At 48.5% G+C, this 22,264-nt stretch overlaps 1 protein-coding gene across 1 annotated transcript; it reads right to left on the bottom strand.

Annotated features, from left to right (window-relative positions):
- Positions 1-1,402: 1,402 nt before the first annotated feature.
- Positions 1,403-20,775, bottom strand: IDS (iduronate 2-sulfatase). Its single transcript, XM_086388239.1, has 9 exons — positions 20,519-20,775; positions 19,981-20,117; positions 19,246-19,423; positions 16,668-16,756; positions 14,831-15,031; positions 13,258-13,428; positions 10,963-11,089; positions 8,678-8,851; positions 1,403-6,002 (listed from the first exon to the last, which is right to left on the bottom strand). Exons 1-9 carry the CDS (start codon positions 20,610-20,612, stop codon positions 5,530-5,532), a joined length of 1,644 nt encoding a protein of 547 aa, XP_086244365.1. The 5' UTR covers positions 20,613-20,775; the 3' UTR covers positions 1,403-5,529.
- Positions 20,776-22,264: the final 1,489 nt, after the last annotated feature.

The following is a 22,264-nucleotide window of genomic DNA, read 5'->3' as shown; positions in this document are numbered from 1 at the left end:
AGAAAAGCCCTTGAGGGTGGGCTCTTGAGAACATCAGAGACTCGACAGGGAGGCAGCCTCTGCCCCAGCAAGTGAGTACATGGAAGAGACACCCAAGGAGCTTCGGTAGCACAAGTCCCCAACAGAAGTGAAGGCTCTGAGCATCACAACAGTATGGTGACCCAAGCGCCCCTATCAGTGACAGCCTTCTTAGCTTCAAGGTCTCTTTCACAGAAGAGAGACTGCCCAGGGTGGGAGGGGTGAGGTTGACAGCAGCTTCAACCACAAGGGGCTGTACCTAAGGCCCAAAGAGACGATGGGCAGAGGCCGACATGGGCAGCTGGCTTCCAGCTCAATGTGAGCCCAAGTCAGAATCTGAGACTCAGAGGAGGAGCTATAATCGGTTGGACTTGGGCACTGGGGAAGAAGCTGAGCCTCATTTGGGAATGTGTACACTCTCGTTCTCACAGTGAGGTGGGACAGCTTGGACACCTGGCAGGTGTCGCTGAAGTTGGCCTGAAGGAGGAGGGCCAGCCCCTTGCTAGGGTCTGGAGAAATCCTGCCTTCTGTAGCCGGCTGAGTCTTGTCTCTCAGCACACCCCACCATTTTTAACTGCTTAGAGGTGAGCATGGGCTGGGTATTTGTACACATACATTCACAGCAGCATTATTTGCAGCAGCCAAAAGGTAGAAACAACCCAAGTGCCCTCAGGGATGAATGGATAAACACAATGCAGTCTATCCACGCCATGGAACAGTATTCAGCCTTAAAAGGGAAGGACATTAAGGTACCTGCTACGATGCGGGTGAACCTTAAAGATATTCTGAGCGAAAGAAGCCAGGCACAAAATGCAACTAAATGCATGATCTCACTGATATGAGGTTCACAAAGGAATCAAATTCAGAGACAAAAAGTAGAATGGTGGCTACCAGGGGCTGGGGGAAGGAAAGAATGGGCAGTAACTGTTGGATGGGGACAGTTTCATTTTTGCAAGAGTTCTGAGGATGGATGCTGGTGACAGCGGCATAACACTGACTGTCCTTAATCCATGGTGTGTGCACTTAATAATGTGTGAGATGGTAAATCGGACATTATACACATTTTACTACAGTTTTTTAAAGCATACAGAAGTTGATAATTTCTGTCAAAAAAAAAAGATTAATGTAGGAAGGGTGGTGCAGTCATGACAACTGTTAACTAAGAACTGCCGGCAATGTGAAAAAGCAGGCTAACATTACCCTAGACCAAAACACCTGAACACAGGATTTAATGTGGTAGGTGTCCAGGTGTCTGGAGGTGGCTACTGGTCATCCTCACCATTTCCCATGTCTTCCCGATTTTACAAAATGAGCATATATACTCTTCTGACCATGGGGTGGAGAGACAGGGTAAATTAAGTACAAAAACCAACCACAAGAAAAGGAGAGGAATATGAATATTTATTAAATCTCTAGATTGGGATGGGTCTCATGTTTAATAGGAAAAGACAGGGAAGAAATCACATAGGAAAAGAGCAATTTGTTTGATTACTTAAGAAAGCAAAACCCGAAATTTAAAGGCAAACTCACATGAGATATACAAATGCCCAACAAATGTACACAGAGAACAATGATCAAGGCCATTAATAAGCAAAGAATTCAAAGCTCAAATAGGATTCTACTTTCAGCTATTATTGGGAGGGTGGGTTTTTTTGTTTGTTTTTATGGTCTGTATTATCTGTATCCTTGTTTGCTTTATTTTCAGTTTTACTATCCTAAGGGAGCAGGAGAGGACTAAAATGGAGATGCTTTCGGCAACTTGGCACTAAGCGTCCATCCTAAGGGATTAATATGAAACACACAAAAACATTTTATTCATAAAGTTGCTTATCACAACATTATTTACAATACTGAAAATCTGGAAATTGACTAAATTGCCAATAACTGAAAGAAAGTTTAGAAAATTAAGATAAAACTACACCACACAATATACCACCACCAATATAAAGTATCTGTAATAACCACATAGGAAAATAGGAATATAAAACTGCATGATAAAGCACATGGTATGATTACAACAGTGTAAAAAATTTACACCCCAAAAAGGCAAGATATTTAGCGACTATCTTGGTGTAAAATACTGATGTTTCCTTATCTTTTATTACATTTCTGTTCTCCATTTTTTTCTAAACTTAACACATTAATTTTACAATCAGAAAAAAAAACCTTTTATTAAAGTAAGGTGCCCACAAGATTCTTCAATGATGTTCATCTCATTCAAGAACGCAGTCAAGAGAGTTCAGAGCCCTCACTCTCTTGGAAGTAGAGGCATAGAAGGGGGCTGAGGCAGATGATTATGTATGGATGAATGGTGAAGGGGGGAGGGAAGAACCTAGGGGCGGGCTGGGAGGGAGGGATTGGCAAAGGAGAGTCAGGCACCAGCTCACAGACTGGCCAGCCAAGGAAAGGGGCTTTGTGGAGTCAGGGAAGACTCTGACTGCTCAGCGGAGGTCTGTGTAGACCCAGAAGTAGGCACTAACGGTGTTCTCAAAGGGCAGGATCAAAGAGGGATTTCAGGAAGACACATGGATTTTGAGGGGAGCAGGGAAGGAAAGAGGGGGGGAGGTAAACTACTTGGGAAGGAGGAGGGAAGGGCTGTGGTGATAGCAATGGTGGTAGAGAGGAAGAGGTCAGTTGGCAGAGGGAACTCCCTGCTCTGCACTTACACCAAACACACATGGCTCCTGCTGGACAAGTTTTTGCGGGCAAACAGGAGACAATCAGCCCACAGGAGGAACCTGTCAACAGCTAGGCGGATCAAGTCAACCAGTTCAGAGTTAACCTAGGGCACCTCTGTTCAGTTCACTTTCTGCCACACGGAAAGGCTGTAGCATCTGTCTGATACAGTGCCCCAATGCCCTACCCACACTGGCTCTTGAGCACTTGAAATAGGGCAAGTGCAACAGAGATTCTGCTTTTAAAATGTTGGTTGTGATTTCATTCACTGAAATTTAGAGTCACTGGGGCCTAGTGGCTACTGGTCAGCACACACGTGGCATAGTTCTCAAAGGGCACTCTTTGGAGGAGAAGGTCAGAAGTGCAGGCTCTCAGACCCCCGCCCAGACACCCTGAAGCAAAAGCTGCCCCCTCATGTATCTGAGCCTCTGAATTAGGGCCACTCAAGATTTCTGAGATCACTGGTCTGGGTTTCAAGTAAACTGCATGAAAGACCCCCTGGCTCAAGTGCAATAGGGATTTCCACAAAGAATGACTAGAGAACCATTCATAAAATGTGTCCAGTTCAGCAGCATTGGAGAAAAGTTACGTGATGCAACAAAGATGTGGTTTCCCTAAGCCTGGTCAAGATAAGGAATGTGGTCAGCTTTGATATGTGAAAACCAGAGAGCAGCTGCTTGTCTTGATGAATGCTGGAGATGTGCACAAATGGCCCCACCCTGGCATCAGTGTCAAAAACACAAAAAGCAACCATCACCTGTGAGCTGATTTAGAAGAGCATGCCCCTGCATGTGAAATGCAGCCGAGTTTCTAAAAGGAGACATATGTAAAGGGAGGCCAAGGAAAGCTAAGACCTAAGGAGGGAAGAAGCATTCTGAGTGTGCACCCTCACCGACAAAAGAGAAGACAGAAGCTCTTCCTGCAGAGTCAGATCTACATGCAAAACGCCCCCAAGCAGACCCAGCAGAGGCTTTTGTCACGCAGGTGAGAGACAGCCAGAATGCCAGTCACTCTGCTCTTTTCAGCACAGTTCAGCTTACAACTTCAGCAAGAGGACAATTTGGAGATTTTCTGATACTAAAATGTGCTTCAAGAAATAAAGAGAAAAAACGATGAGTGTACAGATGATAGTCAACCGGGAATTGGAAATAAAAGCTTCAAAATAAAAGCTTTGTAACTGTAAAGTAGGAGATAAAGCTAAGTACCCTGAAAAGACATCACGAGAAACTGGACTGGATTGTAAAATTCTGCATCGAAGTGATGTGAGCAATAGAGAGGATGGAGAAGGGAAAAGAAAAGGCTGACGGACACCATCCACAAAAGTGGAGGCTTCCAGAAGAGAAATGGGATCAGCAGAGAGGAACAGGGCCCTTCACTCCTCAAGTACAAACTGTTGGCAGAACATGAAGTCACTGATTCAATTAGAAGACTGTTTTGCCACCATATATGCGTCCACTGTAGGCTTAGTAAAAACAAAAATCTGTATTTGAAATTTTACTGATTTGAAGTAATCTTATAATATCTTGCCTTTTTGGTTACAATGTAATACAGTGCAGTAAACTAATTTGCTGTATTTTGGTTCACATTTACCTTTTAAACACCAAAGCAGCACATGTAAAGAATTACAAGAAGTTACTTTGATACAGGAGTACATTAATGTTTATTAACAGAGTGCTTCACTCTTCTGATGACTACTGATGACTGATCAACATGTAGTGAACACGACCTGTGAATATTCCATTATTTTTAAGATGACATAGGCTAAGCTTATTACTACCACCTGCTTTTCCTGGTAACTTTATTTAGTGAATACAGAACTACCATCTGGGGAATTAGAAATCACCTAATATGATATTAATGAATAGCTTTCACAGTTCTCAAAAGAATTTAGAATTTACTAAAATTAATGCTATTTGTAATAGCAACTAACAGTGATTATTTCCTTCCTGCCTCCTGGATAAATACATGTCTGCAACCAACAATCTCCAGAGAAGAAGAACACTAATGGTTTTGAATGTCTCAGTTCAGGGATACAGTTATGCCTTCAACTATTTTCCACTGTGAATAAAGATGCCTTTTAAAGATGGCCGTGGTGTTCAAGGGTCATATTACTTGCTAGCAAATTATTGTCTGTGCCAGAAAGTCTCTGAAAATTTTTAACTAAATTTCTCATACATGGCATGCCTCTAGTTTACTTAGCATTATTTATTATTTGATATAGAAATTCCACAGTAATCACCTCATGCATATTTTGTTTTTGGATTTGAAGATTTGCAATCTTGGAAAAGTTAGAGCTAGACTTTCAGGTATTGGCATCTAGCATTATTAAGTTTACATTAAAAAACCTAGGGTACATGTTGATATAATATTTTGAGTATATCAGGCTAAATTAGATATATTATTAAATTATAAACAAAAGAACCAGGAATTTATAGTGTCAAACCTAATTTGACATGTGGTTACATTTTGAAATGTACTACATTTCACAAATAATTGAAGTATTATATTTCTTGAGTAGAGTGCTATGTTCAGTCACTATGCTCCTGATAGCTGAAGCTATGACAATTTCAACTTGCTCACTCTGTGCTTATTCATTCAATAAATAAGCTATGACTGTTACCAAAAAAAAATAATAATAATAAAATGTAAAGGTTCAGCCCGATTATAATGACAAAATCAAAAGTTGCGGCTGTTACATATTCTTAGGCCAAATTACTGATGCAGGTTTTAACTCCCTGCCCCTGGGGTTGATTCCAATAGTATGGGTAATCATGAAAAACCAGCTCTAATTCCTTCTCTCACTGGCATTATATATGGTCTCTGTGGTTAGCGAACTCAAGGCATGAATGACTGGGGAAGGGTTCCACCCTGGGAATCATTATACACATTGTGATCCTGCAAAGGGTCAGAAGCTACAAAATACAGTTCCCCTGCATGAATGTCTGAAAAATTAGCCAGAAACTCCTGGGGATTGAAGCCCACCCACACAGTATACCTGTAGTCTACCGTGCGTATGGAATAGCCCATGACCTTTATATCTTCTAAGCTCGGCTTGTCAGAATTCCACTGAGGAGAGTCTGCGGGCCGAGGATACTGGCTATAGGCCACCAACTCCCGGGGATTACTGCGGACATGGGGCTCCTCTTCCTCACCATGGTCTTCAAAGAGCTTCAGGAGGTTCCGGCCTTCTCGGCACAGCTCCATGTGAAACGAGGGGATGGGGCAGCGTGGAGGGACACGGAGTCCCGCAAGTCCAGCAAGTGTGGGGAAGAGAGAGAGCAGCTCCACCAGGTCCCCAGTTTGCCGGCCTGAAAGAAGAAGCCACCCCATGGAGCAGGTTACAGCCCCACACGCTGACTTGTGTTCTTTTACAGCATTTATTTTTAGCCCAAGAGCTTTAGGAACAAAACCAATTCAGGTCCTCACCCAACAGCAGGGCAGAATGAAGGTGCCCTCAGCTTGCTGGCACTTTTAGCAAAGATTTAAATGTAGGACCCACCAGTGTCTGGGTGATTCAGGCAAGGCTCAGACTGCTGGGGAAAGTCTGTTGAGGACAGTCTGTTCCCAGCCTCATAGCATTGCCCAGCCGATCCCTCCTTTCTGGATATCTGCATCTCATCCATCTCCTTCTTATTATTGTAAATTACAAACAACATGAAATTTACTGCTGTGACCAGTTTTTTGTGCCCAGGTCAGGGGCACTCAGGATGTTCCCACTGTTGTACAGCCATGCCCACCACCCAGCACAGAACTATCTTCACCTTGCACAGCTGAAACTGTCCCTGTGAAATGACACCTCCAGCTCCTGGCACCACCCTTCTACTATCTGTCTCTGTGTGTCTACTGCTCTAGGCACCTCACAGACATGGAATCACATAGTGTTTGTCCTTTTGTGCCTGGCTTCTTTCATTTAGCATCATGTCTTCCAAGTCTACCCGGGTCATAGCACACATCAGTTTCCTTCCATTTTAAGGTTGGATGATAGCCCACTGTATGGATGTGCCATGTTTTGCTTATCCATTCATCTGTCAATGGACACTTGGGTTGCAACCACCTTTGGGCTACTAATAATGCTATGAAAATTTTTATGCATAGTTTTCTTGGAGTACCTGGTTTCAGTTCTGTGGGATACATACCTAAGAGTGGAACTGCCAAGTCACACGACTGTTCTATGTTTAACTTTTTGAGGACCCACCAAACTTTTACACAGGGACTGGATCATTTCACATCGCCACTGGCAAGGCCTGAGGGCTCCTGTTTCTCCACACCCTTGGCAGTGCTGCCATTTTCTGTCTGCTTTGATAAAGGCCATTCTAACAGGTATGAAATGATATCTCATTGTTGTCGATTTATCTTTAAAGGCTAAATCTTGTACTTTATTGTGACTCCTGTTAAAATTTACTGTTACTCTGGGCCATAACTCTAGCCTTTTTGGATCTTTAAGAGTTTGCTTTATATGGCTCAATTTTATTTCCAACATATTTGGTTTGTAAGTAAAATAAAAATAAAGGTAAAGAATATTTTTTAAAAGATACCTTTACAATGGCGAGGCCTGTCTAACACAACCACCTTAACCAGACAGTCCAGCTTGACTTCACTAATAAGGGCACAGGCCACCATGAAGTGTCCCCAGTGGTATACAGGTGGAACCCACAACCTCACAGTGTGCAGCATGTGTCCAAAGGGTTCACCCTGAATCTAATTCTCAGAAAGCAGTCAGACAAACCCAGACTGCGGAACACTGTACAAGATGGCTGCCCTGGATACTTGAAAAACATGAGTTCAGGGAGATACAAGGAGCCCAGGTGACAGCTGGCCATTGTAATAACTTTTCACTCAGAGTTGAGACAGGCGTGTAGGAGGCCCCAGAGTAGGGTTCTGAAGCCACCTGCTTGGGATTTAACAAGCTCACTGAAGCTGTTAACATCAGGCTCACTGAGGAAAAACTCTAGGGATCAAGGGCACAAGCCAGGAGGTTTTACCAAGAGAAGGTGGCAGCGTGGTGCATGATGGCGGCGGTAAGTGGGAGAAATGGTGTAGACAGATTCTGAATGAATGGTGGCAGGAGGGCTGAAAGACTGCTCATCACGTACAGACCGTAAGAGAAAAGACGGGCCACTATCAGCATGATTTTGATGGGCCACTATCAGCATGGTTTTCTGGCCCGGGCAACCACTGCCATTTCCTGAGAAGGGGAAGAGTGTCAAAGGCTTAAAGTCAAAGGTCAAATATTCAGCTTTGAGCATGTTAGACTGGCTATTGGAAATCCAAGTCCATGATCAAAGAAGATATACAGGCTTGAGAGAAAATTTGGAAAGAAATGGGATGACAGTGCAGCAACATCAATCTATAAGCTGCTCAACACCTCCCCTCTGAAGTTTCAAAAAGGATTCTCAACGTGTCAGAAGATTTCTCCCAGCAAATAAAGGGCTATGGTCATGTTTTCAAACTGTTTAACATTTTTATCAATGACATGAAAGAAGACAGTGCATGCAACACACAGAAATCAAAGGTTCAGGAAAAAACTGGGCAGTAGAGAGCAAACTTGGAAAGATCCAAAAAGGCCAGAAGGATGGACTAAAACCAAGAAAAATTTAAACAAGAGCCACTGATGGGACAGACCTGGCACCACACCAGATGGAGGAGCTGAGGTGGCTAACGTTCCCTTGCAGAGGGCTGAGTCCCAGCCAGAAGGACGCAGGTAATGAACTTCTGCTCACCTGTAAGGGGGAAGCCCCTGCCCCCTGCCCTGAGCTCAGAGCACACTCCTGTCACCTCCATGATGGCTCTCCCCATCTTGGGGTGGCCCCTGCTCTACCCCTCTCCCTTCCAAGCCCCCTATGAACAGGGGCCACCCTCATCAACTCTGGCACTGCCGCTCCCCTGCCCTAGGTAGAAAGGCCTGTGCTGGGTGGTGAGGGGGTTTCTGTACCAACTAAAGGCATCCCTGCTGTCAAGTAGCATCACTTCTGCATTTCCATACCTGGCTCTGGCACTTCTGAGACGGAATCAAAAGGGTCGAGATAAGGGAAAAACTTCTCGCCTTCCACCGGAAGCGGGGCTGTCCTTCCGGGAACATAGAACATCAGAGGCACTCGTGTAGTGACGTCAAAATTACTGTATTTCGCCCATTCTCCGTGTTCACCCAGAGCCCATCCTGGTCATAAAAATCAGAGCATGACAGAAATGAATCAGCACCTCACGGCTTGCTCACTTCAGTTAGACACCATTTCATTCCCTCTTGTAAAAGCCAGAGGAAGTAAAAACTCACCATCTAGAAGAAATTCTGCTAGAATTACCACACAGAAAGGTAGGAGGTGGAGTCATTGTTGACTCAAATCACACAAGCTCAGATCTGCACTTGTGAGTGTGTACCACAAAAACAAGATCTGTGAGACTGGAGCACAGTTTCTCACATTTCAAAAGACATGCGTATCTTTTTCAATTTTTACGACACACCACAGACCAAAGAAAATAACTTCTGGTTCCACATGCTTAACCTTGATTTAAAAACAACTCCTAAGCCTCCTTTAAAATACCTCTTGTAAAAGACAGCTTGAATACCCCAAGTTGGCAATTTCCAATCACTTTGAGTGCTATTTTTGATATAAAAAATATAAAAGAGAGAGACTGTACATTAAGTTGGAGAAGGCAATGGCAAGCCACTCCAGTCCTCTTGCCTAGAAAATCCCATGGATGGAGGAGCCTGGTAGGCTGCAGTCCATGGGGTCGCTACGAGTCAAATGCGACTGAGCGACTTCACTTTCACTTTTCACTTTCACACAGTGGAGAAGGAAATGGCAACCCACTCCAGTGTTCTTGCCTGGAGAATCCCAGGGATGGCAGAGCTGGGTGGGCTGCCGTCTATGGGGTCGCACAGAGTCGGACACGACTGAATCGACTTAGCAGTAGCAGCAGTACATTAAGTATTTCATATTAAAAAATAAACAAAATCACGTCAAGCTGCCATGCACAGGTTCAAGAAGGCTTCTGTGGTTCAGATGTAGGCAGTCCCAGGAGGGCCCTTTGGGAAGGGCCATTTGTCATCAAGTGCAATTGCCTCAGAGCAGAAGCTAGCTTCCAGCTGGCCTGGGCTTCACAGGGCTGCAGGGGCCATGGTAGCACTGGAGGAGGAAACTGGGCACTGAGAAGGGGGTTCTGAAGCTGATGGCAGATCATTAGGGAAACAGTGAAAACTTATGACACCTCCATACTTAACAAAATAATATGGGTCTTTATGAGGTGTAAGGTAGGCTTGTGAGAAATGACATAGAGAACTGTCTATGACATTAAGTGGAAAAAACAAACCAGGGAACAAAACAGGACACAAGCACAATTGATCTTGCCATGTTTTACAGCTATACATTATGCACATACACACTCATGACATAGAGTCCCACGTATATGCGTGACTGAAGGATGGATGGCTATCCGTCAGCACCAGTTAGCTCTGGGCAAGTAGGATAAAGGGCAGTGTGCTCTGTGTGCTTCTTTCTCATCACAGTGAACACATGCTATGATCTAAAATTGTCCCACTTCATATCTGACAATATTAAAGAATTATTTTCCTGTTTCTAAGTAGGACAATAGTAGTATAGTCAAACTTCAAAAGAGCCAAATTTATTAGAGATACTGTTTAGAAAACTTAATTACCTGAGCCTGGCTTCAAAACAATTTGGGGATGGGCGTGTGGGTGAGGATGAGACCAACAAGACTGCTGTGAGTGGATAACTGAAGCACAGGAACATGGGGAAAGGAGCTCACTGGCCCCAAACACACCCCAGAAAAGAATTCTTTTAAAAATATATTTTCATTATTGGAACAAGTGAGAAACTGCCTTAGAGACCCATAGTAGTGAACCCCAGGATCCCAGCAGAGAGGACAGCGAGGCTCAGGCCTGAAGGCCATGTTGGGCTCTGCCAGCATTGTTCTGCACCCTCCTCAGACAAACTAAGAGTCATTCCAACCCTCTCAGTGAGAAATGGGGGCTCCTGCTGAGTTCACCAAGAAAGAAAGGTTAGTATGAGGTCCATCCTGCCCACCCACCTCCACCAGCCAAGATACTTCTTCGACTCAAAAGAGGCCTGGCCTCCATGGAGAGAAGTCCTGGGTCTAACAAGGTAGACACAAAAGCACCCAAGACTGCCGACTCAGGGCACTCCTGATTCACAGAAGAGAATATACACCTATTTCACGCAAGTTAGGGAAGTTTTCACAGACAAGTTCAGATGCTTTGAGTGACTTGCCAGGGCCATTCAACACACTTACCATGATCCGAGGTAAATGCCACAATTGTGCTGCTGGCCAGCTGAAGGTCGTCCAGAGCACTCAAGAGGCGGCCGACCTGTGTATCCAAATAGGATACACAGGCAAAGTAGCTCTGGCGGATTTTCCGCTGCAGATAAAAATAGTAATGCAAGTGACTACGATTTAATGTGTATGGCATACCCAGATACAGTGCTTGTTTGAGCGCCCCTCTGAGCCCCAGCCCTTTGGTGCCCTTGGTGACATTTTCAACAAGAACAGAACCCTCATTCCCTCCCCATACCCTCGCCTCCACATGTGTGTGTGATAAGTTGCTCAGTCGTGTCTGACTCTTTGTGACCCCATGGAATATAACCCTCCAGGCTCCTGTGTCCATGGATTCTCCAGGAAAGAATACTGGAGTGGGTTGCCATTTCCCTTCTCCAGGGGATCTTCCCGACCTAGGAATTGAAACTGCACCTCTTATGTCTCCTGTATCGGCAGGCAGGTTCTTCACCACTAGTGCCTTCCACAGCCACAGCCAAATTCCCACTTTCAGGGCAAATCACCAAATCAGTTTTCACTTTTGGGCACAGATCACAGTGGATGGATATGCCTCTTACTATTCTTTTCTGTCTCCTTCACATATCCTTATGAGTCCCAGGAGATGACCATGTACACAGAAACTGACCCCTCAGCCTCCCAAACTCTGAAGTGAAGTGAAGTGAGGTCGCTCAGTCGTGTCTGACTCTTTGTGACCCCATGGACTGAGGAGCCTTGTGGGAAAGCTGGAATATAACCCTCCAGGCTCCTCAGTCCATGGGATTTTCCAGGCATGAATACTGGAGTGGGTTGCCATTTCCTTCTCCAGGGGATCTTCCCAACCCAGGGATCGAACCCAGGTCTCCCGCATTGTAGACAGATGCTTTACCATCCCAAACTCTGAGAGTCACGCCAAAGATGCCATAAAGCTGTATTCATATCCTGGGCTGCTCTAACAAAGTATGACCTACTTGGTAGCTTGAAACAACAGAAACGGATTGTCTCCCAGTTGTGAAGGCCAGAAGTCTAAACTGAACGTATAGGAAGGGCCAGGCTCTCTCTGAAGGCTCCAGGAGAAGGATGTTCTAGTTTAGGGTGGTGGCTGCAATCTCTAGGGCTCCAGCCTCTGCCCTAGCCACCCATGGAGTCCTTCTCCTGTCTCTCTCCTCTTCTAATGAGAACCCGTCACAGTGGATGTGGGCCTGGCTTATGGCAGCATGAGCTCACCCATGTTACATCTTCCAAACAAGGTCACATTCTGAAGACCTGGGGGTCAGGACTGTCACGGATCTTCCTGAGGGATACAACTCAACCCTAAGGGCGGCCATGAGCAGGCCTCTCCTCTGGGCCGTTTGTCACCTGGCAGGAGATCATAGCCACATTCTCTCCAACAAGCTGCCTACGGTGCACCCTCCCCAGACTCTCAGCCCAAGTGGCTCCTGGAGCAGAAAGTGTCTGCTGGCCTGACTCTGCCCCTGCCTTTTTCATGGGAAGGAAGGAGATCGTGTTTTCAGTGTCTTCCTGGGCCGCCTGCATCAGAATTCCCATAAAAACTTGTGGGCTGCATGGTGTTCTCGCCCCACTTTGACTCAGAGAGCTGGAAGCTGGGAGTGGAGTCCGAGAACCTGCATTTCCCACAAAGCACACCTGGCAATTCCAACAGGAAGACAGTGTGAAAACACTGTTGTCTGCCTTCCCATGTAGAGGACCTGTTGGAGTGTTCATGTGTAACAGAAGGGCAGGGCCACATATGGAATATTCCAGAAAGAGTGTCCTCAACATCCACTTTGCACTTCAGGGAAGGGGGGCTGGAAAGTCAGCACAAGGATTCTAACTCTGGAATTGCTCTACCCCCACATCATGACAAATGGACCCCAGACACAGCAGCTGGACAGCGCTGGCCGTGTACGTGCCCCGCTCCCTCTGCACCAAGGCCCCATTCACTAAGCCACCTCCTGACACCAACAGGGACATGTGTCAGCTTTCCCACAGAGGGGACTCACCAGGACCAGCAAATCCAGAGTTTCAGCTGGCACAGGAGTCGCCAACCACCCTCCACCTGACAGACTGTCAGCTGGATTCAACATCATCTCCCATCAGTGAGGGTCACCCAGGCTTTATCTCCACCCTGGGGCCCCAGCCAGTGAGTTCCCAAGTCTCCCAACAATCCCCTTCTTTGGAATGGGGATGCTGAAGGGGAGATCTGTTGATCCACCCAGCACATCCATCCCTGGCCCCTGTGCTCCACAGGATGCTTCACACATAGAAACTTGGTACCTGAAAGTCAGCAGGAATCGGGCCATAGGGCACACTGAGATTTAAGGCTTGGATGTCCTCCCGCTGCCTGAGGTCCATCCAGGGGTTGTAAGCTACCAGAGGAAGGCCAGTGGGGACCTGGGGGTCAGGAGCCAGGCTGACGTTCTCCAAGGGATATAGCTTCTGAAATTCCTTGGGGGAAAAGCACACAAAGCCACCAGGATGTCACTCTTCTGGCAAAGGCACATGCTGGACGTCTTCTCTCAATCTGTGATGCACTGACACAGGTGTCTCCCCCTCTGAAAGTCACTGTCACGAGATGCCAGTGCTAATGAAATCACTCGACTGGTTTCCTGCAAACCAATCAGTAACAGCTCTCTTCCTTCATAGGGACCGATGCCCTCCTATTTCTGTCACCACCTCCCCTCCAACTAGAAAACATGTGGAGAGGTGTTGCCAGCTCCCCGAACCACTCTCGTGTTCAGACAGTCACTGGGAGAGCTCACAGGTTACGATTATAACAGTGAAAGCACATGAGACACAGCAAAGGGGACAGTCTGGGGGACACCAGGAACAGCCCTAGTTCAGTCACACAGGATGTGAGTCATTCCCCCAGCAATGAGTTATTTGACATTTATGCCACGCTGCCAGCTGGGAAGCGGAGGCTCATGAAAGCCTCAGGGCCCAGGGCCTTGACGAGGTTGGTCACCCAGGTACCCTCTGCCTGCACAGATCAAAATCCCAGACTTGAGGCAGGAAAACAGAGCTTTCTGTGGACAGTCCAGGCCTAGGGAGCAACTTGGCAGTTCTGGGAGAGGGGAGAACACTCACTCCCAGGAGCCAGGTTCCCCAAAGCTGGGCCAAGGTCCAACCTCACGAGCAGGCCCAGGGGTAGGCTAACTCCTTCTCCACGGGACACAGAAGTGAGTCCCCCTCTGGCAAGGGGACTGACAGGTCCTGCGAGGAAGGCCCGATGCCCTGGCCAGTCAAAGGCAGACAACCACAGCATCAGAGAGCAGCCTCTGGTCTCCACTCCCATCGCAAACGACAGGCATGCTTTGTGAAACCAAAAGGATGGGCTGCTTAAGCCCGGGGAAAACATGATAGGGAAAACTGAAAAATATTCTACAAAAGAAGTGACTAAATACTCTAAATAATATGCATGTAAGCACAGGATTTTAGGCTCAAACAAACCACACAGGACCCTGTGTTTCAAAGCTCGGTGGAAAGGCAGTTAAGTTGACCAGGGTTGCACAGCCCCTGGAGGGGTGTCTCAGGGATCATTGCTTAGCACGGGCTAGGGTGGCCGGCTCTGCCACCCTTCTCCATGATGATTTCACCATCCACCACTACATGACTCACTGTATCCAAGGAAAAAACCCTCCAGTGGAGGAAGTAGAAGACCCAGCGTTTCCAACTAGATTACTACCCTAAGTCTACTTCTTAGCCTTGACCTCTGAAACCCAGCATCCCACCACTGAGTACACCAGTGCCATCAGGTAGCCCTGGTGACTGGGGACAGCCAGATGTGGCCACTTTTACGCTGACCCAGCTACTGCAGCTGTGCTGGACCAGCCCTCAGCCAGCTCTTCACCTTGGGGTATCTGAAGGGGATGTGTGGCTTATGGTACCCCACAGCCAGGAAGAAAGGACTGGCCGATGTTTTCATCTTTCCCAACAACTGTATAGCTTGCTCAGTGCTCTGCTTATCAGGCAGGGTGCCTTCAGGCACATCCACCACATCCACGGGGCACAGCAGGTTGGCATGGAGTTCTCCATCTGGTCCCCTACAGGTCTTTCAAAACAAAACATACAAAATCAGCTTTGTAAATGCAAGAAACAGAAGCCATGAGAGTTTCACACAACCAATTCAGCTTTTTTACCTCCAGAACATTAAGTATTAGTCATCCAGACTAGACAGGCACACAGGAAGCAGTACCGAAACACAGAAGTGTTTCTTGTTTTCCAGGCAGAGGCCAGAAGTCCACCAGCACTTAGCTTCCTGCTGTATATCTTCTGTCTCTACACCATAATTAATTAAAGGAAACCCAAGTAAACTAACGATTAAAAAAATAGCTGTCTCCAACTCAACAAAAAAAATAGACAAAGGACTTGAATACATATTTCCCCAAAGTAATTACATGTAGAGATACTTAATGTCATTAGGGAAATGAAAACAAAAAAGTTTTCAATCTCAAAGCCAGACTAAAGCTTCTAAGTGACAGAGCTACACTTAACTGGATAAAGTGATAGTTGGTAGAATTTCGAGGTCCTCATGTACATCATGCACAGGATGGAACTGAAACTACTGCTTCATTTCCTAAAGCGGCCACGTTGGCCACAAGGCCAATTTCAGTTTGGACCATGGTTTCTACCTCACAAACACGCAGAGGCAGTGGCAGCTGCTGCCACATCTCGCTGGAGAGCATCCTTTCACAGGCCTGCCTTGCCCACGCCGCCCTGCCAGGAAGCCACCTGCCTCTCAGCACCCACTCAGCCGCCATGCTCACATGGTCTGCAGCACCCCTGGGGATGTGGTGCAGTCAGACCCATCACTGTGAGAATGATATGAAGGATGGCTTCAGGGACCTGGCATTTGTGAGACCACTAAAAGGAGGGAGATGATCTCAGGCAACAGAAGGCTTGAGATGCAGTCTTTCAACCTCATTCTGTTAACACTCAAGCCACCGGCCAAAGGTCAGAGCCCTCTGGCTTTCACTGTATTCTGAAATAAAAGTTGTCACAAATTTAGAAAATTCTTCTGCACCCTACCAATCTCCGCCAATCCATACCCTTCTCCCACATGGTGGCTCTAAAAACCTCTGAGAAACATGTCATTTCTCAGTGCTCTAGCTGATGTTCTGAATTTCTTAAATGTGAGTTTTAGTTGCATTTATACATGGGGGGGGGGGGTGGTTCCTCTGAACCATCATTAAGTTTCTTTATAGAGTCCTTTTTTTCATAATGCTCTAAAATTTTAAAGCCCCTATCAAAGGTATCAGCACCAGAACACATCCATTAGGCACGAGACAGAGAAGACAGACAGTTGGAAAGCCTTTCTCCCCATCTGGGCTGAGACACTCAGTGCACAGGTCTGTCTTCTCCCTTCCATGTCTCAGCATCTCCTCTAATCCTCTGCACAGAGCTTTATCCAGGAACACAAAAGAGCCATTAAATAAGTCTTGAACATTAGAGCAGAAGCTTCTAGAGTGACACATCCCAGCCAGCTTCTAAAAACTCAGCCACCTCTCCACTGGACCTAATGCCAAAGATCCTAACACTTGTCTCTGTCAAGTCATGATCACCAACCAAAGCCACAAAGCTCACCATAGAACCAGCTAGAAAGAACATAGAATACATGCAATAGTTGACTTTGTTAAACAGAGAACAAGAGGTTCCTCTTCAAAACAGTACCCCTTTCAGAGCCTCACCTTGGTGTTTTCATACTTTTCAGAGGAGGGATGATAAGGTGGAACAGACCAGCTATATGGAGAATCATCACTATGATTGGAAGATATGCCTTGGGGGGGAAAAGGAAAAGTCATTAAATACAGCATAGCGAGTCCCTCAATGCCCTCCCCACCCAAAATGTACACTTTGCACACAACTGGGGAAGGGCCAACCCCCTCTTCTGGCCTCAGTCTCCTCATGTATAAGATTAGGAGCTAGGCCAGATGACAATAAGTCCCCACAAGAGCTGTCCCTCTGGGCTTCTTCCTGAGCGCTGGACCTGGCCCGGAAGAGCTCTCACTGGCACCTCTCCCCACCCAACGAGGAAGGCAGCAGAGGCACGGGCATAACCAGGGATGGCTAGGCCAGGGGAGGTTCCACGAAGGGGGTGCCTTGTTGGATGCCAAGCAGACAGGAAGCGAGGGGAATGGGACTTGAACCCCTGCCTTAGGACGTCAGGTCCAGTGCTCATTCATGACGCAGAAACCCACCCAAGCTCAGCAGTCCACAGTCTATTTGGGAAAACAAAATAACAACATGCAACACCCAGGAAGGACGGCAGGCGTCTGGGGAGGAGAAGCACTGTGGAAGCAGGGAGCCCTGGGCACAGACGGGACATGGGTCTGGGCAGGGGGCACAGTGAGGGCCCTGGACAGAGGGAGGGAGGGAAAGCCTGTGCGGCTCAGCAGGGAGGAGTTGAGAGGGCAACACGGGCACACAAGGGGACTGCCATGACGAGCTGGGCAAGGTGGGCCTGAGGCAAAGGCAGAGGGCTTCTCAACACCACAGGCACCGAGACATGGCTCAGACCTGCTCCAAACCCCAGCGCTGCCCTCCATGCCCATGCAACCTTGGGCGAGTGACCTGACCTACCCAGCCTGTTTTCTCCCTGGGGAAGTGACACCCATTAGAAAAGCCCGCCCCCAGCCTGCCAGAGGATCAGGGCGGTGGCCAGGCACTCAGTCGAGGAGGCCAAGTCAGCCTCGGGCAGGCCTCTCCCTGACAGAACAGGTTCTTGAGAACAAAGACCCTCTTGAAAAATGTGTCTCCAGAAGGGCTGCAGTGCTGCATTCCTCGTCCCCACTAAGACAATTCCATGAGCTCATTCTTGGGAGGAAGGAGGCCCCCGTCCTGAAGCACCATCTCCCCTCCACTGTGTCTCCTTTCCTGGACTCTCCCTCCAGTGGTGCTCAGGCAAGGGTGTCAAGATGGGAGCAGAAAGTTCTAGTGCTGCGAGCCTTTCAGCCACATAACATGATTCCTGGCAGATTCGCCTTCAAAACTCCCAACTTTGCAGCCCCTCCTGATAAGTGCTCCGTGGGACAGAGCTTGGGCTCCCAATGCACCCCCATGCTCCCCTGGGAAGGGAATCAAGGCAGCTGCCACTCCAGCTTCCCAGAGGAGGAATGGGAGGATCAAAGATGATGAATGATTTGCCTGAGGTCAACTGCACAGCTAAGCAGTGGCAGGATTGAAGGCAGGAGGAGAACGGGACAACAGAGGATGAGATGGTTGGATGGAAGCACGGATTCAATGGACATGAGCTTGAGCAGGCTCCGGGAGTTGGTGATGGACAGGGGAGCCTCGTGTGCTGCAGTCCATGGGCTCACAAAGATTTGGACCCGACTGGATGAGGGAACAACAACAAAGCAGTCGCAGAGCTGGGACTGGAAGCCAGGGGCCCGCACCCCAGTGCTACTGCCCATCAGCAGTTCACTCTGCCTCCAGAGATGCTCATCCCATGGAAGGTGGAAGTGAGAGAACCTGAAAACAAGGGGGACTAAACTACTGTGCATGTCTCTGTTAGACCACCATGCTGCCATTAAAAATGATGGTGTGAAGAGTCACTACGTGGGGAAATGTTTGTGCTTAAAACACTCACAGTATATGACTGTATATACAGGCAAATCTCAAATCAGAAAAATAATGCACTCATCAAAATACAGCTCTTCTCCATGTGCCACAAGTACAAGTAATTTATATTCTTTATACTTTCCTTCTTTTCCACCCAACTTTTTGCAAAATAACCATGAATTACTTCAAGGTAAAAAAAAAAAATAAAGTATGTGCTTCAGCATTCTCATTTTGGCATTAAAGAGAGCTAGTTCACCAGGTAGTGTTGAAAGTCAGAGACCCTGGTACCAGCTCACTCTCCTCTTTCTGACCTAACTCACAGACAGTGGGCAGACAACCCCCACAAAACTGCAGCCTCTTCACTGGGCAAGTCAACAGAGCTGCCCTTATCTTACTTTACTGCCAGGGAGCCTGGAGTACAGGGGGTCAGGTGCAGAGCTGGACTCACAGGCAGTGCTGGCCCCCGCTTCCTTCCCCCCATCACCAGTATCTGAAAGGAAGGAAAAGCTCTTCTACCATTTCTCATTTGGGTGAGAACACAAAGTAAAGGTGAGAAGTGCTACTTTGGACAAAGATGTCAGTGACTAACAAGGTGTCCACCGAGCCCAAAAAGGCCTCTGCAGAGAGAGCTCCAACCCCAGGAGGGGTCTCCAGTCCCCAGGCACGAAAAAAGAGAGAGCCCAGACTCTGCAGGGCAAGCAGTACCAGGGTGAAAGACTTTTCCAACCGACATGGTCACGTAGCCGTTCTCCTTGAAGTACTGGGGGATGGTGGAGAAGTTTCCAGCGTGCACCCTCCAGTAGGAGTTGAAGTCATACAGGCGGGTAGTGTCTGGTCTCCTCCCAGTGAGGAAGGACACGCGGCTCGGGGCGCACACGGCTTGCTGGTAGGGAGCAGAAGCAGAAGGACACGTCCTCAGAGGAAAACAACGTCTGGCAGCTAAAAGGTAACCAGGCAACCTCCCGGGTCCTCAGCTAACAGCTTGGTGGCTGAGTCATGCAAATCTCAAAGCCAACCAGCTGGATTTGGGCCTCATGCCAGAAAGAAGTCTTTCCCAAGAGGAACGGAAGGCCTCAGCCCCTCCATCCAGCAGATGACTGTGTCCTGCCTGATGGCGTCTCTCGGGGGCCTGGAGCGGGCAGGGTCTTGGGGGCACAGGGGGGAGGACCACCATGGCAGCACCCCCTCCTTCTCAGCACCAGGCAATCCCCAATGTGGGGGAGAAAGCTGAGCAGGACTGGCCTGAGCACGACAGGACCAGGGCACACCCTCCACCCCAGGAGAAGTACCCCTTGAAGGCAACCAGCTGTCTTGCCAGTGGACAACCAGGTTTCTCAACCACCATTTTCCAGACCATGCTCCCCTTTAATAAAGAGATGCCATCCCACAACCCTCAGTGCACATTGGGAGGGGGGCACACCCAGAGGTGCCCAGACATACCTGGGCAAAGGCATTCTGGAAGAGAAGGCTGCGGGAGGCCAGTTGGTCGATGTTTGGGGACCTTATGAGCTTGTTCCCATAACAGCCCAGGGAGGGGCGTAGGTCATCCACGATGATGAGAAGGACATTCAGAGGATCTGCACGGGGGAGGGGCTGCAGTGAGATCACCTGGACTGACACTTAACCCCCACCAGTGGCAGATGCTAGGGTGCCAAGAGGCCTAAGGCTGGCACCAGAGCCTTGACAGCCCAGTCAGCCAAGCCAGGGAGAGTGGAAGCGGACGCGCAGTGGAAGCCCCAGTCCTGGGTGGCAAGGTTAGGCTCTGGCCATGGCCTCAAGCCTGGATGAGGGAGGGAGGGAAGGATGGAGAGAAAGAACAGGGAGGGAGGGCAGGAGGGAGGGGAGAAGCGATGGTCCGTAGGAGGGAGGGGAGGAAGCATGGACGGAATGGTAGGAGAGAAGGAGCGAGGGAGTTAAGGAGGGACGTAGCCAGGGAAGGAGAGACGACCGAGCCGCGCAATGGGGACGAAGGACGCACCTGTGGCGTTGCCTGGCGCCGCGGGTCCGCGGGAGGCACAGACAGCACCCAGGACCAGGCCAAGCCATAGCAGGGAACGGCTGGGTGGCGGCATTTCTGCCCCAGAGCAGCCGCTCCAGGGCGACGGCGACAGGTTTCGGCAGGGCCGGGCCGCCCCCGCCGCCTGTCCCTCATCGGAAACCCAGGAGAGAAGCGAAGCGGTTGTAGCCGCCGCACAAGCCGGGCCCGGGGCGAGCGCGAGTACGCCTGCGCGAGATCCGGGCCACAGTGGGCGGAGCCCTGACTCTAGCACAGCGCCCGCCCCGCCCAGCGGCCCCGCCCGCCTGGTGGACCTCCTCGCGGGGAGCGGTGGCCCCGCCCACCTGGCCAAGCGTCTCGCGGTGGCCCACCGCCCCTGTAAGACAGGAGCACAGGGGCTCTTTCCAGGTGTCCTCAAAGATTTCCGTTGCAACCACTGTCCTCAACCAGCAGTTTCCCGCCTCTTTGCCTTTGCTCCTGCAATGCTTTTCACCTAGAAGCCCTTCCCTTCCCTCTTCTGTCTATAAAAGTCATATTTCTCCCTGCAGATAAGCCCTAATGCCATTCTCCTTCCATAGTGTCCTTTGAGAGCCCACCTTGCTCCATCTAAAAGGACTCCTCTCCTATGCATTTGTTCAACACTTATGAAGTACACCAGATATGTATCCTGAGCACTGTTGGCGGCTTGTGAGTTCTAAGTCCCTACCCTGGTTGAGCTTGTGGACAATAAATGACCAAATAATTTGGGGGGGGGGCATGGGGAATTTCGTGTTATTTTCTATGGGGTGACCAGGCAAAGCCTCAATAGTAAAGTCTCATTTGAACAAAAACTTGAAAGAAGTGAGGGACCATTCATTGTGGAGAGCATGCTGACAGTGTGAGCCAATGGCACAGTGGTTGGTGTGGCTGGAGGGGAAACAGGAGATGGGGACCAGGTAGGAGGTGGGAGAAGTGACAGTCACAACTCTTTGATGGCAAAAATCATTCAGTGTCTGTCTGGGGCTTAGGGTTGAGAAGGATGTCACAATCCTCTCTCTGTCTCTGACTCACCTCTCCCAGTGTAAGAACCTAGCAGAATGCCAGGCAGATTGGAGATCTTTTCTTGCATACAATAATCCATACATGTTAGTATTGTTACTGAGGGTTTCCTATGCCCAGAACACGTGCTAATTTTCTCCTCACATGAACACTGTGAGCTAGATGCTACTATCATTCCCATTTCACAGATCCAGAAATTGCAATTCAGAGGGGCTAAATCACTCACTCTATCACACAGCCAGGAAGTGGAGGCACAGGGTGAACTTCCATGATAAGGAACCTAATCTGTTGGTAGCCACAATGCAGTCATTGCAGGAGGCCTGCTACCATTGCCACAGCACCTGCTTTGCTGTTTCCTCAGGTCCCCGCAGGGTACCTGTTCGCACTGCAGCCTGGCTGGCTTTCCCCTGCCTGCCCTGCCTAGGAAGGGCCAGCTTCCACCTGCACTCACCAGACTAGACCATGCTGAATCCTTTAGGATGGGCCAGCCCAGCCAAGTGCCCAAGCTGCCAGGCTTGAGGTGGCATCTCATCTGCCCCTCTGCATGCTGACATTACACTTGCATTCAGTTCAGTTCAGTAGTACAGTTGTGTCCAACTCTTTGCAATGCCATGGACTGCAGCATGCCAGGCTTCCCTGACCATCACCAACTCCTGGAGCTTACTCAAACTCATGTCCATGGAGTCAGTG

Source organism: Bos grunniens, chromosome X, assembly GCF_055505025.1.
Source record: "Bos grunniens cultivar Pamir isolate PY7600 chromosome X, Bosgru_T2T1.0, whole genome shotgun sequence".
NCBI lineage: Eukaryota > Metazoa > Chordata > Mammalia > Artiodactyla > Bovidae > Bos > Bos grunniens.
Note: the sequence above shows the minus strand (reverse complement) of the source record. Positions and strands in the feature narration are given on the sequence as shown.